The sequence below is a fragment of the Toxotes jaculatrix genome, chromosome 7, assembly GCF_017976425.1.
Source record: "Toxotes jaculatrix isolate fToxJac2 chromosome 7, fToxJac2.pri, whole genome shotgun sequence".
Classification (NCBI taxonomy): domain Eukaryota; kingdom Metazoa; phylum Chordata; class Actinopteri; family Toxotidae; genus Toxotes; species Toxotes jaculatrix.
In genome coordinates, this window is record NC_054400.1 from 22,949,388 (window position 1) to 22,968,525 (window position 19,138).

Here is a 19,138-nt window from a genome sequence, read left to right on the forward strand (position 1 = left end):
ATCATGGGTCTGAGTATCTCAACTTGCCAGTTGGGGTCAGTATTCACTAACAGTAGTGGGTCTGTAATAGTGCTGAGCAGTTTCACCTCAGTTCTTGCCACCAAAACAACAGGGATGGTGGACATGGTTTCTTCTTCCTCCCTTTCTTCTTTTTTTTATACATAAAGTTGGGTGATACAAATATCAACAAGATTCAAGAAATTGAAGTGGCCTAAAGGTGTTCAGCCACAAATGACTTTGTTACTTGCACCTGTACACCTCCTATTATGACATGCCAAACTAAGTGACAAAGACCTATTAACTTTTTGTAGAGAATAGTGTGATGTAGGCTATATCTTTGTGTGCAGACTGAGGTGGCCACACAGCACTTTAAAATCTTCACAAAGTGACAGTAGATCAAAGCAGATGTGAAAAACTTTATTCACAAGTCAAATCAACTGTGGATTCTTTTGCTTTTATAGGTACCTGAAGAGTGAGCTTAACCTAGGGGACCACTGCTTAAATGTATTCTCATATCAACATTAGACCAGAAAAAAAAAACCTTTAACACACCAGATAGTGGAAATAAATGCCACTTCAAAACATGCTTAGTCCAGTATGCATAGAGGACTAGTAACTATTTGCACTTAACCTTCTGTTGTTTGAGTTTATCAACCACCAATAGCTTTCTTCAGGCTAAGTGTGACTATTTTCCCTGTTGGATTAGCATCCAAACACCTTTATGTTTAACATGTGTGGGTAAGAAACACAGGAAGTAGAAGTAAAATACATCCAGTAAAAGGAAGAGACATTTTTTAAAAATAGAGTAAAATGTAGAAGCCACCTGACAGGTGCAGGAATATGTGTGCTTAATAAAAAATAAAAAAGAGTTCTTCACAGTATGTTTGTGTATTGTCAACAATCATTATATGGTAAGCCAAATGTGAGAGTTTGGATAATCTGTTTTTATTGTCAAGAAGCTGTAAAATGTATTCTTCTACCATGGAAGCAGTCAGAGATCCAGTGCCTGACACTATCTGCATTTCTATTTTGCATTACTGAAATAGTTGCTGCAACCAACACTGAGACTACAGTTGTGCAGGGTTGGGGCCTGATAAATTACCTGTGACTCCAATCTATGACACTTACTGAGATCTTAAATGAGATTAAACATTCTCTAGAAAAATACTGGTGACCCTATGAATATAATGTGCAACATTTTCACTTCAGGATGAGTTTTTTTTTTTTTAAACTATAGCTGAAGGATGCCATTTCAAATTGTGGTCTGGAAATTGTGCATAAAGTTTATATTGACTCCATATCATGGATTTCAAGGTAAAAACCTGACACCATCAAGAATAAATTAGATTGCATTAAAATAATCTTGTGAACCACGGTATAGATTGCAGTTCAAAGCAGATTACCTGCAATCTGTAATGGATTTGACTTTCAAGCAACTCAACCCTGCTTTTGTTGTGACATATTTTCCTCTACAAAATTATAAATGTTCTTTGGCAATCTTTTAAATCAGTACATATGCTTCAAAGGATGCATTTTATTTTAAATGAAGAATAAGAAATACATATCACTGTGTTAATGAGGCAGCTAGTGCCCACTAGCTGAAGAAAAAGTGCAGATGAGTCTTAATGTTCACATAGCTGCTTTGGTGAAGTACAGCTGGAGGTGGGGGACTGAGGGTGATGGAAGGAAAGGTGATGGGTAAAGGCACAGAGTGGGTTCCCTTCCTCATGTCTTCACCCTTGCAGTTTGAATTGGAAAGAACTGGTGCTCCATTTGCTTGTGTCACAGTTGAGCATAGTGCGCTCTGTGAAGGTCACGTTCCCTTCTGCGTCTATCAAAATTATTGTATTGGTCCTGGATAGGCAGGGGAAAAGGGGATAGAGTAAACAAACACAAAAAGTATAAAATTAATGGCTGAAAGTGAGTGAAAAATAAATCAAAGAACACAGGCAGATGGGAGGACCAACACCAAGGACAGCTATGATCATTTAACAGTCAAATTTTCACCTCTGAGGTATTTAGCCAAACACCCTTATCAAGAATGAGCAGACAGTAGCAGATAGTGCCTTGTGAAATGACACTTTGATGGCTCTGGCAAAGACTGACCCCCTGACCTTTTGGCTACAGGACAATCTCTCTATCCACTAATCCACTGTGGCATCAAAGTGCAGACAATCCCCTTTCATTTCCTCACTGTGGAGAGTTGATTGCATTGATTTTTATGTAGCAACAGTTCTCTGCTTTCTATGATCCCACAGCCTAACACAGTCCTGTCAGTTACTTGAGGTAGAAAGAAACAGGGGGAGCTAGTGGATAGAGATTTTGCGTGGGTGGAAGACACTGACCTTGTGCCATAATGAGGTGAGCGAACACACACCGCTGACAGAGCCTGGATCATGGACTTACTGTAGCCATCACCCTGGCTCTCCTGAGCTGGATCAGGTGCATTCCTGTTTAACAAACAACAACAACAATACACCTCTTTAGGAAGCTTTAGTCATGCATTTTAAGTACATCATTCTCTGCCATACTGCTCACACAGCATATTTAAGTCAGTGATCATCTCACAACACACTCCACTCTTGAACAATCCAGAGATACATATATACTGTGCATTTATTTCAGTCCCTGTGTCTCAAGCCTGAAAGAACAGGGATGTTTGGAAACTTTTTCTTAACTTACAGCTTGCTGTCATCTGATTGTGAAAATATTTCCTGCCAAAAATAGGCCATGCAACTGTCGTGTCTTGATTCGTTTAAAATATACGTATGCAACAGACATGATGGGTTCACCTGATTAATTTTCAGGTTGGTCAAGTCCACTGTATATTCTCTTGTCAAAAGTTAGCCCAAAAACTAGTGCAGCATATAACAAGCCATAAACAAGCAAAATTTAACATGTAGATGATTGAGCTGTAGAGGTGCCTCAATCATTTATACATAAATACAAATTAAGATGATGTGTTATTATGGTGTGTGAATCTATAGAAAGGAAATGGGTAGGTGAGTGTTCATCACTCACAGTTCCTCATTATTGAGGACGTTGAGTAGCTCTTGCACTAGTCCATCACAGGACAGGGACTGGTCGTTGACAACGCTGGCAAAGTGACGTTTGCCTTGCAGCAGTTTCTTCCACGGCGTGTCCAGCAGTGAATTACTCAAGCCATAGATTCCTGCTGAGGAGCACATGAAAAATATAGACAAATATATACACTAGTAAGCTCTGTTAGTTACCTTGTGGCACATCATCCAATAAATAGACAATCTGAGAGCAATTTCAACATGGAAATGTCAGGCTAACGTGAATGGGCCATAGGCCGAGAGGAGAGGTAAACGTGAAATGAACAGTTTCTACAGCAACCACATTAAAAACACAGACCTGGTTTTAGATGGATGGGTTCAGGGCTGCCTCTGTTTCCATAGTAACACACAATGTCTTGTTTAGCTCTACATGGGACACAGTAAGATAGAAAATTAGAGATTGCATTTAGAGCTGATTTAACTTGTTTTCGTCTAATTATGAAGGCAGAGGCACGAGTCATAATGTGTCTATGCTCTTGAAATAAACGCAAATACAGCAAAGATGATGTTCAAAGGAGCACTTCTGAGGGAATAGTGTAAAATGGGTGCTCAGGGTGACAGAGAATATCAACAGTGTACTGTACAGTTTTCTTTAATGACTGATTTTCTTTGCAGTCCTGGAGAAAGGAATTAAGAAGACTGTTTCATTTGTAGATGCAATTCAAATGGGAAAATAACAAACACCATAGTTAATTGCAGCATTTAAATCTTATCCTAAAGGAACAACTGGGTAACATTAAGGCTTCAGAATACAAATTAGCGCTACAAACACCTTTGACTACCACAAAACCATTTAGTTACGCTGTAAGATCTCTTTGCAAAGTCCACAGTTAGGGGGAATTTATTCAGTCTGAAAAATCAGTCTGACATCAAGGGCATCTGTGACGGCTTTGGTACAGGAGAGTGAATAATAAATTATGACCAAATCCTTTGAACTAGCAGGGGAATGATTTTTTTGATGTCAATTTTATGACAGCCATACCAGTCACATCAGTCAATCTGAAATGTGGTGCAACACTGCTTCAGCATCTAACTTGGAAAGTTTCCCAGTCAAGAGCTGGCAAGACAGGAACAGAATATGTTGCTGTGCCTGTTGCTCTGCAACAAAATTTACTGGATAGTTTCAAAAGCCAAAATTAAAATCCAGCATAGGAGGTGTGCTTCTGGTCTATATGTTTAGAGCTGAAACAATTAGTCAGTTAACTGATTAGCCGATCTAATGAATATTAATATATCAATATATTCATTTATTCATACAATTACTTTTCGAGCAACAATGTTACATTTAATAGCTCCAGTTTCTCAAACACGAGGACTTGCTTCTTTTCTTTGCTTTCTGTCTCTGTATCTTTGGGTTTTGAACTGTTGGGTTTTGATTTGAAAAAACAATCAATTTGAAGACATCACATTGGCATGGGTTACTTATGATGGGCCCTTTTTACCTTATAATGATGTTTTATAGACTAAACAATTGTTTGATTAATCGAGAAAATATTCACTGGATGAATCAGTAATGAAAATAATCCTTAGTTGCAGCCATGGTGATGCTTATATGAAATATTGTGTATGAAGAACAAGACTTTCACCTACAAATAGGCTACTGAGTTTGAAAAAGGTGGTGACTGGACAAATTAAAATCATCTGATCTCATTGGATCTGTTAGTCTGTTATTGTGTACGTCCTTCGTTATTCATTCCATGCTTTCCTTGGGGACATTATTATTTCTTTTAAACCTCAACAAACTACCAAGGGCTGAGGGAATGATATGACGACACAGACTGACATGAGCAAACCTCACACGCACTCTCACTTTCATACCCTACAAATGATTGGAGATAAACACGCTTGCCTGAAAACAGCTGCCCCTGTGCAGAGGTCATTCTTAACTGTTTGCGCAAGAGCTCCTCTCTCTTGTGTAAATTTCCTGGGGCAGAGTGATTTCTAAAGGCAGGACAATGTGTCCAAGCAGCTGCGAGAGAATTCTCAAAGCTGTTGGTTGACATTAGACTATCTCTCTGACAGCAACAAATCAAAGACCTTAATATTGTTGCCAAATTGTACCCCAATGCAGCTGAACAGTCTGAACAAACAACAACTTTTTCTGTGTTCCTATGGTTACTATGAACACAGCCGTCCTGGCCATTGTTGACTTGGTTGATAGCAGTTACCCCCTTGCATGTACACAGTAGTTGCTCAATGGGAGCCAGATGGCACAAGGAAATGGAGGCATCTGTACCTGTTGTCAGTTCTGCTGTGAGCAAACACAATGTCTTGAAATACTATTCTGATATTCGTACTGCAACAATACCTGAAAGACCTGGTGTCTATCTACGTATATACATACATACACTTTTCCTGTGATGTGCTTCAAATTGACCATGGTGGGAGCAGGTGGAGGATTTGTGGAGAGATAGCTCTATTTCTGCTTTTTGAAACTGGCTACAATATCGAAAGTCCCATCAGGTGTGCTGTGGGTTGATTTGGGCTGAGATGAGGGAACAGCAGGAGGTCAAGGCAAGTGGACAGAGAGAGAACAAGGAGGGAAGAGTTGAAAACAGGCTTTTTTTTCAGATCTCAGTCAGAGGAGTAATCAGTATGCTGGCTGGGGGACATTCTAATGAAGAGTCCTCTATACTGAGGCTGCAGAGCAGTTTCCCCATCGCCAGCTGTGGTGCAGTTGCCTGGAGATGGTTGGATGAGCTTTCAACATTATCAGCTCAGAATGTAGATGGCCATGTTCGTGGGGGCTCGTGGGTAATGACAACATGTACTTTTGAATCCTATCACTCACATTTGTGCATGTACACCCACACATGCAGACATTAAAGGCATGGAATGGAAAAAAAGAGACCTGACTTGCCCATTTTTCCTCATTTTTCTCCACGCTGGCACTATAGAGCCATGGATTGCGACACTGATCTGAGTTGGTTCACTGTCTGGACCAGACAGAAATACCTCAAAAACTACTGGATGGGTTACCATGAAATTTGGCACCGATACTCACATTACCCATAGGCTGAACTATGATAACTTTGATGTTCCATTGACTTTTCCTATAGCATCATCATTTGTCCAATACTGTGGTTTATGATCAAATAGTTCAAAAACTAATGACATACCCATCAGGCTCAGCTGTGCTTAGTCCAAATTATCTAATGTTAGCATGCTAACATGCTAAACTTTGATGCTGAATATGCTTAACATCAGCATGTAGGCATTGTCGCTGAGAGCATGTTAACATTTACCCAAGGGCTAGCATGGATGCAAACCCTTAGTCTTGCTTTTCTGAAATACATAGTAAAAACAATGAACTTGATTTAATCGTTATACATAATAATGACATTATAACTTATAAATCTTATCTCAACTGACTGAGAAAAACTGGCCTTCCAAAATTAGCCTTCATGAGATCAGACAGACTTTTATGGCAGCATAAATGTAGGAGAAATGTAGTGGATTTCAAATCTCCTCTCTGATAAAAAACATAACCCCATGCAAACAAGCAGAAAGCCAAAATCATCATAATTTTCGTGGCACTTTTTGGACATTTGGATTCACTCAATGAACAATGAAGCCTAAATTTGAGCTATTTACTGTGAGCATCCACTGACAATTCTATTCAGTACAAAATCATGTTTTACTCTACAGTGTTTTCCCCATAGGTCATCTTACAAGTGCCTGGAAAAAACAAGTACTCATAGTAGATCCTTTTTAAAATGTAGGGAGTTCATCCACCCGCTGATACCCTGGAATGTGCGTATCTGCTGAACTGCTGTTTTTCTTTTTCAGCTCAAACAAGTTTCTGCCAAGAATTACAACACATGGTTTGAGGCCATAAGATTGAACCACTTTTCTCAACCAAAGTTGTTTTTTATAAAATACACTCGGCTTGACTGAAAGTGAATTAAGAGAGGCATATCTTTGCAGGCAAACATCAGAGGAGATATTCATTAAAATGGATAATCTCTGGGCACTGACTTTAAAGTGAGAGTGACATAAAGTGGGATCAAAAACCAACGCTATAGAAAAGTCAGCTGAAATGTTGGATATGGAGCCTTGAGAGCATCAAGCAGAGAATATTTGAGATCAGAATTTAAATATATATGGCATTAGCTCCACTGAGAGATGGCTCAGTGCGATGTTTTGGAAATGTACTGCTGTCACTGACCAAATCACTTGCATGTAGAACTCAACCCAACATGGTTATGGATTATTAATCAAGGCGATATTGGTTTAAAAAGTATCACAAATAACGAAACAAAATACATAAATAATGGCCTCACTGAAATACATTTAATGCCTCTGGGTTGTGTATGAAATGCACACCCTTTTTCCTCATAAGCATCTCAATGAGGGTGATCACATTCACTCAAAAACTGACTGAGTGAAGACGTGGAATGCAAAAATAATGATGGCACACCTCGTCCCAAACTGCCACCGGATCATAAATGACATCTCTGGTTACAGATGAATGAGAAATCCTTTAACTGTAACATGGAGCTCTTCTCTGTCCACCAGATGTAGTTATTGATCTGGAGAGAAGAGTTGCCTCATTTCCTCTAACCTACTGGACACACTACAATGGAAATTAAAAGGCTGGTAATGACAGTGTTTATTAATAGGATGCAGGCTTGCTTTCTGTTATTGTGTCATCTCTACCTGCAGTGAAAGTGGCTCTCTTCAGACAGGTATTGGAGGGGAAAAAACATATACAGTTAACATCATCACAATATAAACACAGGGGGTCTTTTACTTTGCTGGTGTCTGGTGAGTATGGAGTGGCACCTTATTCTTTCATTAAAAAGGAATGCCACTGTGCAGGTGCAGGTGCAACCACAGCTCCTGGTCCTAATAAGGACATTTGCATATCCCCACGGCTTCAGCCTATCAAAACATGACAGCTGAGCCATCTAGCTGTTGTTACGTGTTTGGTCCTAAGTGAAAAGAGAAATCAAAGGGTTTTCAAAGGCTGAAATAAAGCTCATACTTCTGGATTGAAGCTGCAACTCGTACAGTTATTACAAACTTCGGACGTTTGTTAAAACTGGTCAGGATGCACTATGGGAAGAAGGCAAGCCAGTGGTGGCAGTGTGATGTTCTGCTGGGAAACCTTGGGTCTTGACATGTAGATGCTATTTTGACATGTACCACCGACCTAAAACCTGTCGTACACCAAGTATATCCCTTCGTGGCCATGGTATTCCCTGGTGGTAGTGGCCTCTTACAGCAGGATAATGTGCCCTGCCACTCTGCAGACATTATTCAGGAATGTCACAAATTCACATTCGCCAGATTTCAATCCAATCGAGAATCTGTGGGATGTGCTGGAAAAACATGTCCAATCCATGGAGGCCTCAACCCACAACTTACAGGACCTAAAGGATCTGCTGCTAATATCTTGGTGCCAGAGACCAGAGGACACCTTCAGAGACGTCCATGCCTTGACAGGTCAGCATGGGGGAGACCTACAGAACATTAGGCAGGTGGTTTTAATGTTGCAGGTGGTCAGTGTGTGAGCCTAATACAGCAGAAAACCAGTGTATCCCTGTAACCTAAAAGCATAAGTAAATCCTTTTCGAGGGGAGATCCTGCTTAAGGCCATGTTAACAGGATACACAGATCATGACACCACACTTCACTGTGGAAACCCTGACTTTTTTTTTCATCCCAGCAGGGATACAGTTTGGTAGGAGTGTGTGCTGGAGCTGAACCGCCAACCTCTCGCTGGCAGAAACTGAGAATTGTTTCCATGCCAATTACCTACAGGGGCCTCCACCATGACAGCTATCTCGGAGCGCACTGATCCCACTTTGATTTTTCTCTCTTTGCCAGGTCACCAATTTCAGTCAAGTCAGGCCAGTGAAGCAGACGAGGAAAAAAAAAAGAAAATAACAGAAAAAAAACTCATTATTTTTAATGCTTTCTAGATTGTCTTTGTCTGAAACCCTGAAATATGAACAGGTGCTCCTTTAAAACTTTAATGCTGGCTCTTTCATAGCTCAACATCTGAGATTTCTTTTCAGCTTGGCTTAGAGCTTAGCACTTCTGAGATGAAGATGCTGCCTTTGCGGTTTCATTCCAAGATAAGAAAAGGCCAGAACTCAGAGGAACAGAGTTACAACCTATTCTCAGCAAGTTGAAAAATCTTCAAGTTAAAATCTTATAGTGTGCAGGGATCCACCACTGTCTCTAGTGCATTTGACCATAAGAAGCCACCTCATGACACCAACGCAATACAACAGAGAACTTGTCTTAACATCCAACAGATATATGCATTTTCCTAACTCTCTGGAATAAAATTCAACTTGTGAAATGTACGATGTTGAGGGTATGGCTGCTTACTCTCAGTGTTGACACATCTCCCAGCTTTATCAGTGGATGGACTGTACACTGGGATGGATTTCACCACACCTTTCACTCACTTGAACTCCGCTGTGATGAGATTGAAGCCATTGTACAGGTGGCCTTCTGATGACACTTTCTTCAGGTAAGAGTAACTGTCCAGATCCTTGTCCATAAGGTAGTTGGACACTAGAAATCCTGCAGAACGGCAACAGTAAGAAGAAATGTGCAGTCAGTAAACCTGTCTTGTTGTTAGTATAAATACAAGGTAGATGCATGAAACCTGCAGCACAGATGATCTCATGAGACGCTTCAAACTGTAGCACAGATACTGTATGTATTGTGCTTTTAGATGTTAAATGGTGAATGACAGTTAAGTGTACAGTGCCATTTATTAAAGAAATTGCATGAGTAGACTTAAGTGAATTAGGAACAGTTAATGCATTAAATAAATCTAAAGTGTAAAAGACTGTGGAGACATGAGATGTATGAGCTAACACTAGGCATTACAGAAGTGAGTGTAATTGTGACTTCCTTGAGGCTGACTCACCTCTTCCTTGTGCATCAGGGTTGGGACGCCCTTCCATGTAGTTGGTGAGCGCAGCCAGCTTGCCCCTCTTGCTGATCCCCAGCCATGATCCTCCTTCCTTACCATACTCCAGGTCCAGGCCTGGTTAACACAAAAGCAGCAGAATGTTTATCAAACGCGGATCCAATTTTCATCAGACTTCATCTGGAGGTAAAATATATCGTATGCTGAAACACCCTGTCAGTATTCACTGTAGAGTAAATGTAAAATGTGTATGCATATAAGTCAAAATACGGTTTCCAACAATGAACAATTATTTATTTGGGTTGAAATAGAGCTTTTCTTCTGAGGAATAAAAATAATTATATCCAGATTAAATAATTCTTTGCAGGAAACTTTTCAGAAAGCTGTTAAAGCTTTAACTAAACACTGACCCTGTTGTTTTTGTCTATTTACTGTTTCATTGTCAAGGCCTAAATAAGGTTAACCCTCAATCAGCAAGCTCTGAAGCAGAATGTCCTTCCTGAGCTTGAACTAGCCTACATTAGTCAGTCAGACAGTCTTGGACTGTCACTTACATTAAAGCGTTAGGGGAAAGTACATAAGGAAAATATACTTTAATATGTCTTGTGATTGGAGCAGTGTCACATCCAGCTTTGGCAGTAATGAAGTAAAATCAATCCATCAGTAAATCTGTTGTTTTCTTTCCACATTCCTCTTCTTTACTTGACACAGAGAAGGTGGGGCCCTGCCAGTCGACTGCACTTCCCAGTGATCAATAAAGACAGGTCCACTTACACTGACAGTGACCAAGAGCGCCAAATGCTCTTATTCCTCTGGGGGGTGGATGGAAAGCTAACCCCATCCCACTGGGAGCTATAGCTTACTTCCTTTCTCGTCATGCTATGTCTCCTTCAGGGCCTTGCCCCCCCCCCCCCCCCCCCCCCCCACCCACCCACTCCAGCCCCACAGATAAGGCAGAGCCATTTATTCCTGTCACATCGCATAAAAACGGCCATCAATTAAAGGCCCACAACTGGAGTCCTGACCCCTCTATTACAGAGGGGAGAGGAGACTGATGAACAACGAGGCTATCTCTGCGTTTCCTCCTTCAGCAGAAAAAAAGGATGATTGATTTCCTCTGCTTGGCTATAATGTGTCTTGGACATCAGTCAATTAAATATAGTTTACCGCGGGTGGAGATGTCCTGTGACGGAGTGGAGGAGTATTGGATTCAGGGGTGAAGGAGACAGATTTTTCCTTGATTATTGAAAGGTATTTAGCCTTGAATAAAACTGTATTAGAATGCTGCTAAAAGCCCCATATGTGCTGCTTTTTCACAAAGTCACAGAGCCACCAGTCAAGTTTTAAAGCCTAACACAGAAATTCATCTGCATCAATTAAACATGTTATCTGCTGCCTGATTTAGTATTTTTTGAATTATAAATTTTTACTGTTTTAGCCAGGTCTCCCTGCAACAAAAGAGCCTTCCAACCTTAATGAGATTTAACTGGTTATATAAAAGGTTAAATAGAAACTGACCCTGCACTTCAAAACACAACACACCAGTCTAACTTGTTTTATGTTTACTTATTATCTCACAAGAAGACACAGAGAGAGGTAAGATGTTATTCATTCAGTGCTCTTTACTTCACCATTAACTTAATGGTGAGTAGTGACGTGGACTCAAATGTGCCGACTTACCGCTAAGGATCTCACTGTTTGTCCCCCAGAAGTCTGCAGCTTTGGACGGCCTGTTGTAGACCTCATCTCTGTTTGCAGCCAAAATTAGCCTGGGGAGATAGAGAAAGAAGGTCGGAGAAGTTGTTTTGTTATTTTTTGTTCATTCTGTGAGTCTTGTTCATTTGCTCTTGACGTGAAGCACCCAGTTATTCCAGAAGGCCATCAGTGGTCTGAACAGCAGATCCATCATCACGAGCACATGATAACCCATCTCCTTTATCTTCCTCCTCAGCTGGCACCTGATTATACGTTTGTATCCTGTAGCTCTTTTTTAAATATTATTCTTAGGTCATGAGACCATGAGATTCTTTCTGTTACATCTGCTGTGCCTGTGCTTTATCTGCTGCTCATGCAGTCCTTCCAAACTGTCAGCAAATAAGAATATAAACTATTGTGCTCTCTGTTGTCAGGGAAGCACTTGAGTGTAATTTCTAACATCTTTTCTGAAACATTCTTCCAAACAGTAAGCTTTACACAGGTGATGTTTATACAAATGAGTTGTTAGATTGTTTTCCACTGACTCTGTTTTCTGGACCATGTTAAAGGTTCTCCAACTTCATAAAGGCCTCCGATGTGTCCAGGATCCTTCAAAAGGAGTATTTCATTTTACAAGTTGACTGAGCAGGATGCAGAGGATATGAAAGGTCAAGGTTAGGAGGAGGAGGGTGTCCTTTTGATGATGACCAAAGGAAAGAGGATCAAAAAGAATAAGATGTCCAACGGACAAGTCAGTATAACAGTTACAGACAACTAATCTCCACACGGAGGAAGTAAAGTGAAAAAGAACTTGATCCAAGTGACTTTAGTGCACTGGCTGTGTCAGTGTAATAGAGCATGGTGCGAAAGTATTCAAACTTTACAAAGGCAAGGTCATGTTTGTCCCATTGAATAAATACTCTGTTCTCAATATAAAACAATGTAAAGCACATCTAGAATACTTCCATCTAATCGAATGGTGCAGCCATAAAAAATATGAATATCTCACTCAGAGTAAACATCCTACAGCTTCAGTCCAAACAAGGAAATTACGAATATACATGATAGTGTGGAAAAAATATCATTTTTTCCAACCTTAAAGTGACATATTTTAAGAAAAGAAAATGATATTGAGGATTAAAACAGTTTGAAATACCTTTTTATTTTTTTAGAAAATCTGTGACAACTTTCGGTAAATCCTCCCATTTACATCTCATTTTGCAAAGCTGGCTGTGCCTGCCTCACATCAGTAACCCCTGCAGGTGTTTTATCCCATTCTAAATCTGTTTTTATTGCCAAAGCAAGGCTACAACACAAACATTTGCTGCTACAAACAAGAGTGAACAGCCTGAACAATGAGTGTGATCTGATTTAAACTAAATCACCTTGAATGTGACTCTGCAGTCTGACACAGGCTGCCTGTCAGTTCAGCACTGCACTACACTGTGAGCTGCGGTGTGGGTGCGTAATTATGGCATTACACTCATGGCCATTAACAGCTACAAACTGCATTGTGGCCTGTATCTAATGCAACACCAGCCTTTACTGTCTGCGTGCCTTTACTAGCAGGACACTACTGTCATTTGTGGAGGAAGGAGACGTAACATTACTTAGTGGCTTTATATCCTTATATCCATTAACCACTGTTCACATAACAACATAAATGCACGCAAACCAAGTTCATCTCCTATTCAGCAGTTATAAAACTAAACAAAAAAACTATTCCCTTTGCTTAGAGGAAAAAAGATATGGATTTAAACACCACAGAGAGGCACTTAAACATCCTTTGGGCAAACTCCACAGGCTAGCAAAAGGGCAAAGGAAATTTATTGACCTCTACAATAGCTGTGTATTTCTTTCGAGCTTAGCAATGGTCCCCCTATTAATCTTTCAGGATGGGAACGTGGATCCTGTGTAAGAGCAAACCGATAAACCAAACTGACCTAATAGGGGTCGACCTCTGTGCATCAAAGGCTAATGACAGCCTGTGTTCCCATGGCACTGTGTGAGCCACTACTGCTCCTGAAAACAAAGCTAACACTAATGATGCTGCACAAGAGAGAGCATCTGCGATCGGATCCTGAGGGGAAAATCACATGTGAGCTGCTCGCATCATAGTGACAGTCGGCCAGCTGCATCATGTAGGGAGGGATGGTGAGCAGCAGAGAGGTATCAAAGCTGTCCATGAATACTGAACTCTGATTTTTTTTTTTAAATTCAACAAACACAGTGGCCTCAGACTTGGCAGCAGCCACTGTAGGTCTGTTGTGGATGTATGTGTTCAATGATATTCATGATTCCCATGGAATTGTTCCATATAATTCTGGTGAACCCTTGACCTTTAATCTTGCATTAGTGTCATGTTAAATTTGATTGATCAGCCGACTGTTTTGAGACGTGGTGTTTGGGAAAACAGCAACAATTCTATGAAATTTGTTGTAGATATTTATTGTCATCAGAGGAAACTGTTTTTGCTGACCATGTGACTTTTGCTCTAGAGCAGAGGGGTATCCAAACTGTTCCACAAAGGGCCATATGGCTGCAGGTTTTCAGTTTGGACACCTCTGCTCTAGAGCAACAAATAGTAGAAGTTGAGACCCAGTGTTTTACTGAATCAGTGAAAACTTTAAACTGCTGGTATTGCTACAGGAATAATCAGTGGGTCAGTCAGGGGTGATTGGGATTCATCCTCTGGGGAACGTGAATGTCTAAAGGAAATTTGATGGCAATCCAACCAATAGCTGCTGAGATAGTTCAGTCTGGACAAAAGTGGTGGGCCGCTGCCCTCCGCAGAGCCATGGCGCAAGCGTGACTAAAATTATTCAAATCTAATGGGCAGGTTGCCATGAAAAATGCTGAGAACATTCATGCTCCCAATCAATCCTGTTTTCATTTTGGACATTCCATGAACTTTCCTCTTGAGCCACTGTTGGGCCAAAATGTCAGCTTGCTTACAACATATATCATAATTTAATTGGCTTTTGCAACTACTGCAAAAGCTCACCAACTGTCAGAGTGCTGTTTGTTCAGTCCATCACTTTCATCTTGTTGGGTGCAATGATCACTGCAGCCTCTAGGGACCGCTAGTGGAACACATCAAATGACATTGATTAGTTTAAAGGAAGTGCTATAATTACAGGTCAAATCATATTAGGATGCTGGTTGGCTGATTTTGCAGCATGGCTCTAATTCTGTGCAGCTGAAAATGCTGAAACAAAAAAGAAAAACAGTGCAGGCTGGAAATTGACTTTCGAAATACAGAAATCTCAGCATGTGGCTAATCACTGAGTCATTTGTGCTGAACATGAACCCATTTAACCCCTGCAGATATATTCCTGTCATTCTGTGCCGTAGGAGTGTAATAACTGCACTTAATGAAACTTTGATTTTGCCTTCAGTCCAATTTAGTCAGTGTATCCCGCACATTTCTTTTGATTCCACCACAGCACAAGAAAACTACTCCTGCAACTAGTACTCTATATTTAGCACTGATGTAACCGCATTAGGGCACAGTACGTTTCACCTTTCCCCAGGTTCAGGTCTGAGTCAGTACTCATAACAGACCTCTGCTGTGATCTCCTTAGGCGGGGTCAGACTCCCAGAGGGAAGGACAGAGATGGACTATGGCCAGGTAGAGAGCTTGCTCTCGAGCTCTGGAGGATTATAATAAGCTGGACTTCACATCGCACTGCAACTCACTTTGACTGCTCATAGTGCGCTAGTCTGTGCAGCCCACCGAAAGAAATTAGCATTTACTGCTGGGTAGGGCATATGAAGGTTGCAGACAGATTCGTCCAGCATTTTAAAATGTTAGATTTGATCTAAACATGTGTCTTACTTTCTGTAGTAATAGAAATATTGACAGGGCTAAGTATGTTATGTGCCAGATATGACTGGTGGAGTTCTGCCCAGGTATTTATGTCATTTCATCGACACCTATGACACTGTCCAAGACTAAAGCACATTACACCTATCTAATCAGATAAAAACATGCATATGTACATATCTACAAAACAGATAATAATGCTGCAGAAAAGAAGATTATCTGCCCTTAACGGCTTTGCTACTATGCTGCTGTTTGTGTGTGTTTGCACCTCTGCTCAAATCTCCATGTGGCAGCCTAGACAATCCTGGAAGAAGATGAAATAGGGAACATCGCAGCACTGTCAGAGTATGACAGCAGTGATGTCAAGACCTGACTGCACTTGATTTATCAACCTTTTGACGGTTTTGCCACCTACATTAATTTACATTTTGCAAAACTTCATTGAAGCTAAATGATACAAACTGAAATACTCAGATGCAGCACTGTGTTTCTTTTTTAGCTGTATCAACAAGAAAACAAATACTTTGAATACTTCGAGATTTTAAAAGTTAACATAAACATACTGCAGTGTTGAGTAGGTGGTTATGATATTTGACCCTTATCTTGACCCTTACCCTCTTACTTGCTGCTTGACTTTAGATTTATGAGGTTAGAAGAAAGGACACCATACTTAAACTGCTCTACCAGCGTTTTAAAGCAAGACAGCTCTGTTAGAGTGTGCAGTTCTGTGGGTGACTGTGGGATCTTTTTTTAAAAGATATTAAGATTTTTGTAGCACCAAGTTTTGGTGTATTGACTTAGAATGTTTGCAACATGCTGTAGCCAGAGTACTACAGTGTGGCTGTAAATATAATTAAGACACACTGCACATGATCCCATGATTGATGAACTTTCTGGAGCATTATCAATGTGACATCTTATTTTTTCTTGTAAGTCCATTCTTTTGGAATACCAGTTCTACTGCATGACTGACCTTCAGTGAAGCACAGTTAGTGTCAATATTTAATGAAACTGCTCTACCTGTAGGCATTTTTGGATGCAGGCCGGGGGTCAAACTTGAAGAAAATTATACACATGGATGTACTGGGGGATTGATGACAGGGTTTTCACTCAGTCCGCATCTGCCTTCAAACCTTAGTCACATCTGACAAAGACAAGCAAAAACAGAAAAGAGTAAGCACCTGTGTTAGGTTATGGTGTCAGTATAGTGAGTGTAGATATGCAGATATCTGTTGTCAAACAAGATCATGACCTGGGGGAGACCAAGTTGGGGTGTGTTCAAATTGTGCAATATTATACAGGTTGAATTAACAGCAGCTAAACGTGTTCCTCATTGCCTGTGTTCATAGAGTATATATCAGGTAGAAAAAGACTTGGGAATGTTTCGTATCTTTAGGATACACTCATCAGAATACCAATACCTCACTGATCAGTAGTAATTTTAACACTTACACAGTGTGCTTGGCTGTAGGACAGACAAATGGACCATCCAGAGTGCATGCTGTGTGTACTCCTGTGAACATGTTCAGAATAGCAAGTGTTAGATGTAGTATCACAGAGGTTTATTATCTTTATTTCTTGTGACTGTAATGGGTGCAAAGGTAGAAATGAACAACAGCAACAGAAGCTCGGCCATTAATCACAATGTCATTCAATGATGTGCCAGGTATAGTACAATGGTCATCTGATCTGACTCCCAAGCTGGTAGGTTGTAGCTTCTTATTAGACAGTTAACGTGATCTACATATGTTACGGTCTAATAATACTGCTTTAAACAAGTGAGTAGCATTGTGGAAGGCTATTAATAGTTGCTAGCCAAGCAGCATAGCCACTGCCTGTTTTGAATGTGGCTGGGAACCTACAAGTCCTGTCTTACAGATTATGCAGTGGTTAAATAACATTACAATATGTGGCCTAGTTCTGTCTCGACCAGAAAAACTACTTTCAGCATAATCTGGTAACCAAATCAATAACTAGCTAAGGTTAGCATTGTTACAGTGAATGACCAAACGATGACAGAGACACAAACCAAGCAAACTTTAGACACCTACCTAAACTTGGTTATGCGCGACACATGAGATTGTAAATAATATTTGTTTTGCTAATTATTGTTGAGCGACTCAGTCCTTCACTGTTTACTGCTGTGTGGTGTCGGCTAACTGAACTCAGCCCCTTCACACTCGCTGTTGACAACTAAAAGGAAGTGTTCACATAGTGTGACCTCGATTTGTGTCTCCAGTCGTTTCATGAACCTCTACAGTGGGTGGGAAGGTTAATTTTCTGCGGTTTGTCCGGAGTCCCGCCCATCCTGGCACCTTAAATGAATAAAACGAGTGCACTTCCAACAGGGCTCTAAAGTTCACTGTGATTGGTCAATTTGTGACCAAGCTGACAGAAAACAGGAGTACTTACATTTCCGGTTGCTGACTTACTTTCAAAATAATAGCATCAATGTGACGTTTTGGTGAAATTATTTGAACTAGGGCAGGGGTGGGCAAACTGTTCCGCAAAGGGCCGGTGTGGCTGCAGGTTTTTGTTCCAACCAATGAAGAGCACACAGTTTGACCAATCAACTGTCTGAAGACTGAGATCAGTTGATTAAATGAGTCAAGTCTGGTGTGTATGATTACAGCACTCTCATTCAGGGCCTATATAGGACAACAGAGTGATAAATAAATCAATGATTACTGCAATGATAAGCACATACATACACATACACTGAGAGAGAAGTGTGACAGTTTAAACTTACCATCTTAAAAATATAACGTCAAACGTCTCCACACATTTACATGCTTTGCGCAGGAAGACTGTTGCACTGTTGGTGTTTGTATCGCTTTGAAAACTATTATTTTGAAAGAGAAAACAGACGTCTTTACATTTGTGCTGACTTGACAATGCACTGTAGCAATGAATTATTATAACAATAGATGTGCCTTATCTAGACAAACAGAAGACAGAAGAGATAATAAAATAAAATATAACAATGAAACTGATCCATATGAATGACTATCATATTCTGTGTTTAATTAATGGAATATTTTAATTCAAACAATTATAGCACTGAATACAAACCAGATAAGAACAATTTAAAATAATAACGAGAGCTGATTACTTAAATGATAATTGTCCAGATAAATTATCAAATGATCAATCACCAGTTTCCCCCGATACTGTGCGAGTGGTGATTGGGGCGGAGACACTTGCCGTGACCGACAGCATCCAGCACTGTTGTGGATGAGAGGGATAAAGGCTGCTCTGCCTTTCGTACAACAGTACGTCGCAGTCACTAATTAGTAATTATTAACGGCAGCCGCTCCGAGCACACGTAGTAACTTTTAAATCAGTTAGGCTACTTCGCTTTTTGCATGTGGCGCGAGGCTTAAGGAGCTCGAGCCGCAGCCTTGAAAACTACATTTTGAGATTTGCACGGTTGTAACAGTAGGCTAGTATCCCTGCAGCAGCCAAGTTGCATACAGAATAACGTTATCCAATTGAGGCTCGGACTAGTGCTCATCACACCGGGGAATCACTTCGCCTGCAAGAAGGAGGATGAACGAGAGAGACTGAGGTAATGTGAGAGCAGCTCCTTTCCTTTTCTCGCGTAAATCCATGTGGTGATTATCTTGCAACGCCAAGTTTTAG

The 19,138-nt window shown here is 40.5% G+C and overlaps 1 protein-coding gene across 2 annotated transcripts; it reads right to left on the bottom strand.

Annotated features, from left to right (window-relative positions):
- Positions 1-402: 402 nt before the first annotated feature.
- Positions 403-17,685, bottom strand: tango2 (transport and golgi organization 2 homolog (Drosophila)). 2 transcript variants are annotated; one of them, XM_041042753.1, is made up of 10 exons: positions 17,548-17,685; positions 16,949-17,009; positions 16,517-16,640; positions 11,656-11,744; positions 9,973-10,092; positions 9,503-9,620; positions 3,379-3,446; positions 3,022-3,172; positions 2,346-2,450; positions 403-1,854 (listed from the first exon to the last, which is right to left on the bottom strand). In XM_041042753.1, exons 3-10 carry the CDS (start codon positions 16,570-16,572, stop codon positions 1,734-1,736), a joined length of 828 nt encoding a protein of 275 aa, XP_040898687.1. In that variant the 5' UTR covers positions 16,573-16,640; positions 16,949-17,009; positions 17,548-17,685; the 3' UTR covers positions 403-1,733. The 2 variants fall into 2 exon arrangements, with proteins under 2 accessions (XP_040898687.1, XP_040898686.1); XM_041042752.1 differs by having other exon boundaries at positions 3,022-3,175.
- Positions 17,686-19,138: the final 1,453 nt, after the last annotated feature.